Source organism: Pseudoliparis swirei, chromosome 22 (genome assembly GCF_029220125.1).
Source record: "Pseudoliparis swirei isolate HS2019 ecotype Mariana Trench chromosome 22, NWPU_hadal_v1, whole genome shotgun sequence".
In the NCBI taxonomy this organism is placed as follows: Eukaryota; Metazoa; Chordata; class Actinopteri; order Perciformes; family Liparidae; genus Pseudoliparis; species Pseudoliparis swirei.
The window spans coordinates 2,764,268-2,776,616 of NC_079409.1; the positions used below are offsets into that span (position 1 = coordinate 2,764,268).

The 12,349-nt window shown below is 45.7% G+C and overlaps 2 protein-coding genes across 5 annotated transcripts; both read left to right on the forward strand.

The window, feature by feature from the left end:
• The first annotated feature begins 858 nt into the window (after positions 1-858).
• Positions 859-5,942, forward strand: mgat1a (alpha-1,3-mannosyl-glycoprotein 2-beta-N-acetylglucosaminyltransferase a). 4 transcript variants are annotated; one of them, XM_056405926.1, is made up of 4 exons: positions 859-1,302; positions 2,361-2,472; positions 2,618-3,265; positions 4,689-5,942. In XM_056405926.1, exons 3-4 carry the CDS (start codon positions 2,630-2,632, stop codon positions 5,385-5,387), a joined length of 1,335 nt encoding a protein of 444 aa, XP_056261901.1. In that variant the 5' UTR covers positions 859-1,302; positions 2,361-2,472; positions 2,618-2,629; the 3' UTR covers positions 5,388-5,942. The 4 variants fall into 4 exon arrangements, with proteins under 4 accessions (XP_056261901.1, XP_056261897.1, XP_056261900.1 ...); XM_056405922.1 differs by having other exon boundaries at positions 860-1,302; positions 2,361-3,265; XM_056405925.1 differs by having other exon boundaries at positions 860-1,149; positions 2,361-3,265.
• Positions 5,943-6,301: 359 nt separating this feature from the next.
• sh3bp5la (SH3-binding domain protein 5-like, a) lies at positions 6,302-11,992 on the forward strand. Its single transcript, XM_056405930.1, has 6 exons — positions 6,302-7,019; positions 7,427-7,489; positions 7,872-8,000; positions 9,041-9,205; positions 9,329-9,502; positions 10,232-11,992. Exons 1-6 carry the CDS (start codon positions 6,792-6,794, stop codon positions 10,748-10,750), a joined length of 1,278 nt encoding a protein of 425 aa, XP_056261905.1. The 5' UTR covers positions 6,302-6,791; the 3' UTR covers positions 10,751-11,992.
• Positions 11,993-12,349: the final 357 nt, after the last annotated feature.

Sequence of the window (12,349 nt, forward strand, 5' to 3'; positions counted from 1 at the left end):
ACATTTGAGTGGCAAATAGTATATTTTGTACTCAACAAGCCTATATTTCATTTTTATAAATAAGATCAGGACATGAAATATGAAGCAAAGTATGTGTACAACAGAAAATCATAATTTTTCACCTCAGTACCTCAGGTTAGTACTTTTTCCACCTGATGATTGCATTTTTATTGTTGTTGCATGTGGAATACAACTCCTAGTTGATCGAAGTTGAGCTAATTTTAACAAAAAATTGGGCTTAGTGCTTGAAGTTATCAAGTTTTTCACCACTGGAAACACCGATAGATACAATCAAATGTATATATAACGCTTTAAAAAAATCTTACAGATACAAAAACATATTTATATATAAATATATATGTATATATACATATATATACAATATATTAATATATAAAATTATATATACATATATATTTATAGATCTGTAGAATTGTATTTATAAATATATATTGTATATATAAATATATATGTACGTATTTATACATATATAAATATATATATTTCTATATAAATATATATTTCTATATATATACATATATAAATATATTTTTGATATATGTATATATATTTATTTTTTATGTTCTGATTTTTTTTCATCAGGTGGAAGAAAATATTCGACAATAAAAAAGTTCTCCCTCGAGACCAACGCAAAGCACGCGCACGCGCACTCCTCATTACCATACTCTGACGTCACGGGGGGGAAACTGTCACTAAACATTCCCAAAGACGTCGCAGTCTGCTGCTTCCTGATTACCGCGCCGACGTCACAGCGTGACGTCATTCCTCAAGGTGACAGTTAGGGCGGGACTTCCGGCGACTGCTCGCTACACCAGGAAGTGGTCGTGTTCCTTTCACTCCTCCTCCTCCTCTTCCTCCTTCTCCTCCTCCTCCTCTTCCAGCCTTGTGAGAAACAAGAGACGCCGAACCCGGGGTGCAAAGTTGCTTTTTCGTAGCCGGGAAACTCGCGAGAGGGGGACCGTTTTTCACCAGGGCTCCGAGACGTCCCTCTCGGTTTCCGGTCGTTTTAACTTCGCCGGTTGTCACCGAAGAAATGTGCACGAGCAGAAGACACGCGCACCGGGGGTGAGGGCTAAGTCCAACTCGCTCTTCCTCGAGCGCCACAGTCCGTACCGTCGGGTGTAACCGGTGAGCCCGGTGAGCCCTCGGGGGGAACGGTGGCTGGTTTCAGTCGAAGTGGCACGCGCGCGGTTTGGGGTGTTTTAGCGAGGCGGCCACAGGTGATCAGAGGTTATCGATCCGATCGGGAGGCAGTTTGGTGATTCATCACTCCGGGTTCAGGTGAAGCAACTTCCCACGAGACGTTTAACGTCAACTTTAACATTAGTTAATCATGAACAAAAAATATACAATGTTATTTGCCATTTTGCTGTTACTTTTATTATGTATTATTTTAATTATAACAAATGTAAAAAAATAATTGAAAGTATGCATTAATTAGACATTTACAGATTGTCTTTCAGACAATTAATATTGCATGTGCAGATTTTTTAGATGATGCTCATTTTAGTTAAGTTTAAAACAGGATAAACAACAAAAAGAGACAAATAAACAAAAATAAAACAATGTATAACTAGTGATCTATTCTCTATTGTACATTCATTAATTTATGAAAATAAAATCAGGTCTATGAGGTGTTATGTATGTAACCTATTTTTCCTAATATCTAAATGTTAATGTCTAAAACTGTTCCAATATGTAGTTCTACATATTTAGAGCAAGAAGTGTAACATATAGGATATAAAAACAACAAAAAAGACAGAAATAAACAAATATTGAAATCAATGTATAACTAGGGAGTTTATAGTCCAGTGGTTCTCAAACGGGGGGGGGGGGGGGGCTGTAGCCCTATAAATATATTTAGAATGAGAATGCATTAAAAAAAAGTCTATGAAAATAGTTAAATAAATATTAAATAGAATATAAGTGTAAGTTCATCAATTGAATTGTATATATTATAATGCAAAATGCTGCATATTAAATATTTTTGTTTAACCCCAAATGCTTACACAGGTGGAACATTACTGAAAAGAGGTTGAGAACCATTTCTCTGTTGTACATTTATTAATTCATAAAAATATAATCAGGTCTATGAGGTGTTACTACGTCACACATGTTTCCCAATATGTCAAAAACTGTTCCAGGTTGTAGTTTATAGATGATCTTCTACATTTGTTCAGTCTTTTTTGCCATTTATTAAATATTTTTCTCTTTTTGACTGTTTGAGGTAAATATCCCAGATACATGGTCTTTGATCTTTAAAGATGTTTTGTCGGGCGTGTCTTCCTGTAGTTTGAGACACCGCTGCTGTTACTTTGTGTCGTCCTTGTGTGTTTCAGGAGAACGAGGATGTTGAAAGTTGAGGATCTCGTCAGAATTGCGACTCTCCTCCAAGACGGCTCCCGTCCTCCATGCGTCCATCTTCGCCCTCGTTGACGCCGCGCCGCTCCGGTAACTTCCCCGCGTGGCTCCAGATCTCCGGTGGCGAGCGTGTGATGGTCCACCGGCGGCCCGCCTTCCTTTCCCGTCGTCCGTAACCAGGACACCTCTTTCCACTCGGACCCCCCGTCCTCCTTCTCCACCTCACCTCCCTCAGAGTGTCTGTGCCATGATCCGCAGGCGAGGCTCTCTCATTCTGTGTGGCACGTTCCTGTTCATCACCTGGAACGCCATCCTTGTGCTGATGCTCTGGGGCCGCCCCCCGCCGCCGCCCGGCCAGCCCGGCGAGCCCGGCCGGGAGGAGAGGGACGTGGCCGAGAGGCCCACCAACGACGTGGTGGCAGACGTGCTGCGCATGGCGGATGCGTTCGAGGCGGAGCTGGAGCTGCAGAAGAACATCCTGCTGCAGATCAAGAACCAGCAGGCGCTGTGGGAGCCGGCGAATAGAAACGGGGCGGCGCCGGCGGGCGGTCAGCCCGTCATTCCCATCCTGGTGATCGCCTGCAACCGGGTCACCGTGAGGCGCTGCCTGGACAAACTCCTGGAGCTGCGTCCGTCCGCCGAGCTTTTCCCCATCGTGGTGAGCCAGGACTGCGGACACGCCGACACGGCCGAGGTCATCCGCTCCTACGGGAGTCGGGTGATCCACCTGAAGCAGCCGGACCTGGCGGACGTGGCGGTGCGACCGGAACACAAGAAGTTTCAGGGCTACTACAAAATCTCCAGGCACTACCGCTGGGCTCTCAACCAGGTGTTCAAGACGCTCTCGCATTCCTCGGCCGTGATCGTGGAGGACGACCTCGAGGTAAACGCCTCGATACAAAATCCTACAGATACAATATATATATATATATATATATACACACGTGTATATATATAATACATATTTATTTATATATAAATACATATATTTAGTTATATATATTTATATTTATTTACATACAAATATATATAAATGTATATACACATTTTTCTGTATCTTAAATGTGTTTTTTGTGATGTTCTTTTTAAAAATATATATACATATTACTGTATCTAAATATATATATAAAAAATTAGATACAGTAATATATATATATATTAACTTAAAAGCTAGGGTTAGGGTTAAATTTATATTTATTCATATATTTTGAATATATTTATTCATATATATATATATTTTTTTAGATACAGTAATATATTAAATATATATATATATATTAACTTAAAAGCTATGAAATATGGAACGTATATATATATATAAGTTAAATAAATATTTATTTATTTGATAAATTTATAATAAATGTGTATATATACACTACCGTTCAAAAGTTTGGGGTCATCCCGACAATTTCGTGTCTTCCATGAAAACTCACTTTTATTTATCAAATGAATTGAAAATTGAATAGAAAATATAGTCAAGACATTGACAAGGTTAGAAATAATGATTAATATTTGAAGTATTAATTTTGTTCTTCAAACTTCAAGCTCAAAGGAAGGCCAGTTGTATAGCTTATATCACCAGCATAACTGTTTTCAGCTGTGCTAACATAATTGCACAAGGGTTTTCTCATCAGATATTAGTCTTCTAAGGCGATTAGCAAACACAATGTACCATCAGAACACTTGAGTGATAGTTGATGGAAATGGGCCTCTATACACCTCTGGAGATATTTCATTAGAAACCAGACGTTTCCACCTAGAATAGTCATTTACCACATTAACAATGTATAGAGGGTATTTTTGATTAATGTTCACACCCTGGACACAAGCTGTTCCAACTCCTGCCCTCTGGTAGGCGCTACAGAGCACTGTACGCCAAAACCACCAGACACAGAAATAGCTTCTTTCCACTGGCCGTCACCATGATGAACAATTAATCAGACTCTTCCATCTGCACTATCTGCACTTTTTGACTACTGTCTTTAATGTCTTTTTTATATTTATCCCGCTTATTGTATATTGTGTGTGTGTATAAGTACGGAAGAGCAAAGTGTAACCGGAGTCAAATTCCATGTATGTGCAAACCTACATGGCCATTAAAGCTGATTCTATTCTATTCTATTTATTGAAAAAACAGTGCTTTTCTTTGAAAAATAAAGACATTTCTAAGTGACCCAAAACTTTTGAACGGTAGTGTATGTATGTGTGTGTGTGTGTGTTTCATATTTCACAGCGTTCAAGTTAATTCAACTTGTTCAAAGGGGTCACAGTTAAACTGACAGTTTATTCTTCATCTCCTCCTCTAGGTGGCGCCAGACTTCTTTGAGTACTTCCAGGCCCTGCTGCCGCTCCTGAAGTCGGACCCCAGCCTGTGGTGCGTGTCGGCCTGGAACGACAACGGCCGGGACGGCTACGTGGACCCGGCCCGGGCCAGCCTGCTCTACAGGACCGACTTCTTCCCCGGCCTGGGCTGGATGCTCCTCCGGGAGCTGTGGGAGGAGCTGGAGCCCAAGTGGCCCGCCTCCTTCTGGGACGACTGGATGCGTCAGCCGGAGCAGCGCCGCGACCGCGCCTGCATACGGCCGGAGATCTCCCGAACTTTGACCTTTGGCCGCAAAGGAGTGAGCCTGGGTCAGTTTTACGACAAGTACCTGCGATACATTAAACTGAATAACGAATTTGTGCCTTTCACCAAATTGGACCTGAGTTACTTGAAGGCGGAGACGTACCGAGGGCATTTCGAGACGGAGGTCTACAGCGCTCCCGTGGTCACGTATGAAGATGTGAAGCAGGGGCAGCTCAAAGGAACCGGGCCCTTCCGCCTAGAGTACTCGAGGAAGGACAGTTTCAAAGTGATGGCCAAAGATCTGGGAGTCATGGAAGACTTTAAGTCTGGAGTCCCACGGACAGGATACAGAGGGGTGGTCAGTTTCATCTCCAGAGGACGCAGGATCTACCTGGCCCCTCCTCCAGGCTGGACCCAGTATGACCCCACCTGGAGCTGATGATCCAGAAGGAAGGTTCATGTGAATGTACGTTGGGGGGGGGGGGGGGGGGGGAAGCATTCCTGACCAGAGACCGGTTGTCTTTGAATGATTTATATTATTGTCTATAACGATGCTGGATGGATTGTCTTGTTTTCCTGGTGTTGGAGTTATTGCCAATGCCACTCAGGTCTTTTTCATTCTTCTACAGCCTTGTCAGAAAAGACTGCTGCAATTCACTAGAGATCTATTTTTGTATTCTGCTAATTGTGCACATGCCATTCATTTATGCCTTCAATGCAATTACCTAGTTTGACACTTTTTTAATTTTTTATGAATTATTTGCAAATTTCTTGAAAATATATTCCGCGGTACGGTTGTTTATGGTGGTGGTGGTGACAGGTCATAACTGCAGTATAATCCGTTATTGTATTTTCATTGTTTGTCTTGAAAATCCGTTCTTCCTGCTAAATTAATTAAGTTGAATGATTCTCCGATGTAGAACTACAACTCGCAGGTGTGAAACCCGTGTTTGTATTTTTGGGGAATAAAAAAATTCACAATTTTGCCTTTTAATGAATGAGTTGCTTATTTAATTTAAAAGGGGTGAACTATTGTCAAATATGACTAAAGTGCAAATTCAAAACATATACACGCCCCAAAAAGTTAACATTTCACATTGAGTATGAAGCTAGATTTGTGTCATTTTTTATGTAGCAGAATTTTTTTTTAGTTTCATCAGCAAAACAAATTAATTTACTTACAAACGAGAAATTTGCTCTCAAACCATTTTTGTTTTTTGAGTAATTAAGACACAAATATACCTTTATACAAGGGGAGAGTATAGTCTGTACATCACGCGTACACGCGAGAAGTTCGTGACGCTCTACGGAAGCCGACGCGGTCCAAACCCCGTTCGGCGCTCCACTGTTTACTCCACTGGCAACGATGATGTGAGACCGCGAGCTAAGCTAGCTAGCCTAGCTTAAAGTAATGGAGAACCGGTAAGAGATGGACGATGAGCATCACGCACGTGACGGCGGTGTCGGTGTCCGGGAGACTCACTGACGGACTTCCTCGCGCTGTTCATTTCACAACAGCTGTTTCTTCTCACATGTTTTTGCTGTAAAGTGACCGTCTAATTCCGACTGCCGGCCTGTTCGCCCGCGGGTTCGCCCAGCCGCGCGAGCGGGTTCGTGTTCCGGCGCGGTGTGATATGGCACATTGCGAACTCGACACCACTCGCCACCGCTGGGAGTATTTTCTACTTTACCCCCGTTGAAATAAATGAAGACCCTTCCGCTGTTGGCGTGACCGGTTTTTAAATTTATTTATAGGGTTTAATTCGCCCCACCACGCCTGCAGGCGAAGCCACCTTTTAGCTAGAACGCCGCTGCTAGCGAAGCTAGCGGTGGACTGGAAATCATGGAGCCAGGTGACTTGCGTGAGAGCCCCGCCGGCTCCGGGGAGTCGGATCCCGGGGATTGGAGGGAGGTTACTCCCGGTGGGGACGAGCAGGTGAAGGATGCGGAAACTAGTGGAGCGACGCCGGAGGAGGTGGTGCTCAGGGACACCTGCGAGGAGGCTGGAGGCGAGACCCCCAAAGAGCCATTAAACAGCCCCTACGAGGAGGAGCTGGACCCCCGCATCCAGGTAGGACACCTGCTCTTATTGCTCTGTTTACCCTCCATGAAGTTGTCTTTATAATTATTATCTTTATTTAAAAAGGACCATGTACAGTGACAAAAAATCACCATTTGATGCACTGTACTAGATTATAGCTACACAGCTAATTTGCATCTGTAGTCCCTTGACAGACCATAATAAACATAAAACAATGACGAACATAAATCAATAACAAACAGTACAGGATAAGACACATTGCAATAGTTGGTTAGACGTATTAATCAGCCGGGATGTGGTGATGGGTACCGGGCCTTCGGGTAATATGGGATGATTCTGGTTCAGCCTGAGCTCACGTTATAGATCTTAAATAATTATAATCTGTGCAAATCCAGGATCAGAAGTGATTATCTATTACCTGTACCTCCATCCCACAGGAAGAGTTGGAGCATCTCAATGAAGCCAGTGCAGAAATCAACAGACTGGAGCTGCAGTTGGATGTAAGTCAATAAAAATACACGTTCTACCTTCGTCATCTGTTCAGTCTACCTCTACACATCACGGGAGAATATGGAGAACAGATTGCATAACACACACTTTGATTTTGACGAAACCAAACTCAGGAGAAATGTGAAAAGAACCTTAAGCTGTCGCCGCCGAGGAACTGCTTTGCTCTCTCTCTCTGTCGTTGAATATTTTATTAGCCCGCCCCGACGGCGCTCATCAATATGATCATTTTTAGTTTTCAATATCTGTCGGCATCAGGTCTGGAAAATGTCTTTCGCTGTTTCTAATTCGAACCGCTCAAAGTGAATCAAGCAGCCGCTCGCCTGCCGGTCCATTAGAGTTAAATCTGATATTGTTCGTATATTTACCCTCCAGGATGCCAGATCGGGATACCGCAAGATCCTCACCGAGTCGGCCCGGAAGCTCAACACTCACAGCTCTCAGCTCGGGGGCTGCATCGAGAAAGCGAGACCCTACTATGAGGCCCGCCGCCTCGCGAAAGAGGTACACATACACACACACACACACACACACACACACACACACACACACACACACACAGTCACACAAGTGTTTAAAGTGTTGTGGTTTGAAAAGTGAAACTGGAGTATTTCCTTCCGTCTTTTTTTCCAGTCATTTTTCACCACATTGAGCTGCACACGTTAGTAAAGTGAATGCAGTCGTAGACGTGCTGCTGCCCACCCAGGTGCCTCAGTCTGAGGCCTCCTGACCTGAGGCTGAGCGGGGGTGTAGGCGGTGGCCAGGTGCGGGTCCACATGTGTCGTGCGGTGTGTTCCAGGTTGTTCGTAGCCTTACAGTTCACCCAACACACACTGCTCTCTCCAGAGGAGGACATGGACATATTTCTTAGGGGTCAATTTTCTCCTCACTGAAATCCAGGAGCATTTAAAAATAAATTGGGGGCAAAAGTAATAAATATAGTTATTTAGGCTAACAGGATATGAACAAATGTCATAACAATTTCAATAATAAGACTATTAGACAATAATAAAACTATTAGGCAGTAATAAGACTATTAGTCAGTAGTCTTCTCTTAGTTTTTTTTATTTATTTTTAACAGAAATCATACAATTGTTATTCTTATTTATTTGTGGTTATTTATTGTTATTAAATGTTTTAATTTTGTAAAAAAAAATAATCAAAATTATATTTATTGTTTTTTGTGTGTGTACCTAGTACAGATATTACAGAGAGGACACACAACACAGAACAAAAAGAAAACTATTAAATCATCATAACTATTAGAGGACATTATGGGGCGTCTGTTGCCCCTCTAGTGACGTCAGGGGCCACTTCATATTATCAGGGGCCGTTTGGCCCCGCTGTGTTTCTGACGCTGGTTTTTTACTTGTGCCTGACGATATTTAAATATTTACATTTATATAAAAGGCAACTGATCATTTCCACGTTTCTTACCTGTTCATGTATCGGCCGTGTGGACTCACATTTTATACAACCATTAAGTCAGAGACGGGGCGCAGTGTCCTGGTCTCGGTCCACCCGTGACGGTTCTGTCTCCTCAGGCCCAACAGGAGACCCAGAAGGCGGCGCTGAGCTACGAGCGAGCGGTGTCCATGCACACGGCCGCCAGGGAGATGGTCTACGTGGCGGAGCACGGGCTGATGGCGGACGGCAAGAACACCCTGGACCCCACCTGGCAGGAGATGCTCAACCACGCCACCTCCAAGGTAACAAAGGGGAGGAGCTACCCGGCACACGGGGGGCGGAGTGGGCCGTGTGCCGGGCGGTTCTGGAGGTTCAGAAGAAATGAAAACGCGTGTTGTGACCTAAAACACGCTCGTGTGTCTCAGGTGAACGAGGCCGAGGAGGAGCGACTGCGCAGCGAGCGCGAGCACATGCGCGTCACGCACGCCTGCCAGGAGGCCGAGGCCCGGGTCCAGATGCTGCAGAAGTCCATCAAGAGGGTCATCATGAAGTCCAAGCCCTACTTTGAGCTCAAGGCCCAGTTCAACCACATTCTGGAGGTGACGCAGCACACTCCCAGTCCCCCATGCAGCTCACTCCCAGTCCCTCCATGCAGCTCACTCCCAGTCCCCCATGCAGCTCACTCCCAGTCCCTGCATGCAGCTCACTCCCAGTCCCTCCATGCAGCTCACTCCCAGTCCCCCATGCAGCTCACTCCCAGTCCCTCCATGCAGCTCACTCCCAGTCCCCCATGCAGCTCACTCCCAGTCCCTCCATGCAGCTCACTCCCAGTCCCTCCATGCAGCTCACTCCCAGTCCCCCATGCAGCTCACTCCCAGTCCTCCATGCAGCTCACTCCCAGTCCCCCATGCAGCTCACTCCCAGTCCTCCATGCAGCTCACTCCCAGTCCTCCATGCAGCTCACTCCCAGTCCCCCATGCAGCTCACTCCCAGTCCCCCATGCAGCTCACTCCCAGTCCCCCATGCAGCTCACTCCCAGTCCTCCATGCAGCTCACTCCCAGTCCCCCATGCAGCTCACTCCCAGTCCCTCCATGCAGCTCACTCCCAGTCCCCCATGCAGCTCACTCCCAGTCCCCCATGCAGCTCACTCCCAGTCCCCCATGCAGCTCACTCCCAGTCTTTCATCTCTCATTGGTTGTAAATGTGATGCTGAGTTTGCAAAACACATTCAGATGTCATTGTATGGATCTAGTCGACCCACCGGTCGGTTGTCCAGCCGTCTGGCCTCCAGTCGGCGTCGATGCTAAAGCCCCCCCCCCCCCCCCAGGAGAACAAGGCCGTCGTGCTGCAGCTGGAGCGGCTCGTCTCCAAGGTGAAGAGCCGCTACTCCGTCGCCCTGCGCAACCTGGAGAAGATCAGCGAGCAGATCCACGCTCAGCGGGGGCGGGACCAGGCGGAGGGGGGCGGAGGGCGCACCACCGTCTGCGGGGGGCGGAGACCCCCCCTGGGGGCCGAGGCCGAGGTCCGGAAAGAAGGCGGAGCCTGCGGAGCGACGGAGCGCGCGGACGCCGTCGACCTGGGGAAGTACAAGGAGGGCGAGCGGGAGCGGGCGGGGTCGGACTCGCTCTCCGTCTTCAGCCTGCAGACCATCGCCTCCGACCTGGAGAAGTACGACTCCGTCGAGCACCTCGGGGACCTCAGCGACGTCGGCAGCGTGACGGGCGACGAGGGCGAGAAGGAGAGAGGAGGCGGAGTCCCGGAGAGGCGGGACAAGATGGCCGAGGCCTCCGCCAAAGAGCGCCAGCTGCAGTTCTACAAGCAGCATCACCGGAGCTTCAGTTTGTGAGGCGGAGGGCGCCGTTTAGAACACATAGGTACCACGCAAAGTACACACACACACACACGAGACGCTGACTGAGCCGTCACGCTGGATATGACTTGATGGTGTAAATAAGCACACGTATGTTGACTGACGACAGATTGTTCTAAAGTTCACCCCGATCAATACTTCATATCTGTCTGGTTGGAGCACGACTGGAAGTGTGTGCTGTACAGCAAGGGATTGTGGGTAGTATTTGTTCCTTGAGCGTGAAGATCAAAGGACGACGTAGATGTGCTGAGACGAGTGAAAACACAACCCCCCCGTCTCATCGTGCGTGTGTGCGTGTGTGCGTGTGTGCGTGTGTGCGTGTGTGTGTGTGTGTGTGTGTGTGTGTGTGTGTGTGTGATATCATGTTAGTGATCATGTTAGTGTGCGGGGGGGGGGGGGGAAATGACAAAAACGATTCTGTGTCCGGCACGAGATCACATTTCATTTATTTATTTCCTGCGGTTGGTCTTCAGCACGATGGAATGCGTCTAATGAAAAATACTGAAACGAACAGAGTCCGGCGGCGGCGTGTTTCCCCTCCGACAGCATGCACTCCACTTCTAAATATGATACGTGTATTCGGGGCTTTTATTCTGAAACTTAAACTGATGATGAAGTTGCAGCCAGGTTTGGTTTTCGTTCTCTTTTTTTTGTTTTTTTTTGTGGTACGGTGCAAAAGCCAAATCCGTGTTATTTAGATATTGTTTACATTTGTACGAGTTTTATTCTTTTGGCGGCAAAATGCATTTCTTTTCTTTTTAAAAAAATACAATTTGCACTTGAAAAAAATAACACGTTTATCGCGAATGGCACTTTGTTGTAATCTCATCTAGTTTAGAACCTTTTTAAAAGTGTGTGTGTCTGTGTGTGTGTTTGCCCCTTTTATGATTTTTACAACACTTTAATAATCTTAAGTCACCGGCTGACGCATCCGATGAGACTCGAGTTCTGATTTCTGTGTTTTCCTCATTTTATTTGTATTGTTTGTGCGATGCAGAAACATCAAAGTGTAAATGTGTAATTATTACAAAGCTGGATCAATATGGACGTGTACAGTTTACCTGTGGGGGACGAGCTGCTTGTACAGATTGTCACGATTACGTCATCGTTGAACCTTCACCTTCGTCTTAACAACTCGTCTTCACCCTATTTATTATGGCATTGAGGCAGAATTCATGCATCGTCATTATCTATAATCAATAAACCAAATCATACTTATTGGGCTCCCGATGACTCGTCCTTTACCTTCTTTTCCTTTGCTCGGGACTTGTTGTCGAATTCCAGGTTGTGATGTGAGATCCTGTTTGATGCAGGAGGAGGAAGAGGAGGAGGGATGGCGAGGTTATGTCTTCCCTTCAATTATTCAGCAGGTATATAAATATGAAGCAGGATCTCAGAATAGAAGAAGAGGAGCAGAGGACGGAGGAAGAGGGCGGAGCAGAGGACGGAGGAAGAGGGAAGGCTTTTGATTAAATGTAGTAATGACTGATGTAACGTTGGAGATGATGATGATGAACATGGAGTCATGTCTGCTCCTCCATCACAGATATTATGAATCCATGAGCTCATAAACCC

What these genes read in the sequence shown, in the direction of transcription:
- sh3bp5la (XM_056405930.1), top strand. Translation starts at nt 6,792, where the DNA reads ATGGAGCCAGGTGACTTGCGTGAGAGCCCCGCCGGCTCCGGGGAGTCG. An exon ending in GACTGGAGCTGCAGTTGGAT is followed by an intron (nt 7,490 to 7,871) that starts GTAAGTCAATAA and finishes TTTACCCTCCAG; the next exon opens with GATGCCAGATCGGGATACCG. An exon ending in CCCGCCGCCTCGCGAAAGAG is followed by an intron (nt 8,001 to 9,040) that starts GTACACATACAC and finishes CTGTCTCCTCAG; the next exon opens with GCCCAACAGGAGACCCAGAA.
- mgat1a (XM_056405926.1), top strand. Translation starts at nt 2,630, where the DNA reads ATGATCCGCAGGCGAGGCTCTCTCATTCTGTGTGGCACGTTCCTGTTC. An exon ending in TCGTGGAGGACGACCTCGAG is followed by an intron (nt 3,266 to 4,688) that starts GTAAACGCCTCG and finishes CTCCTCCTCTAG; the next exon opens with GTGGCGCCAGACTTCTTTGA.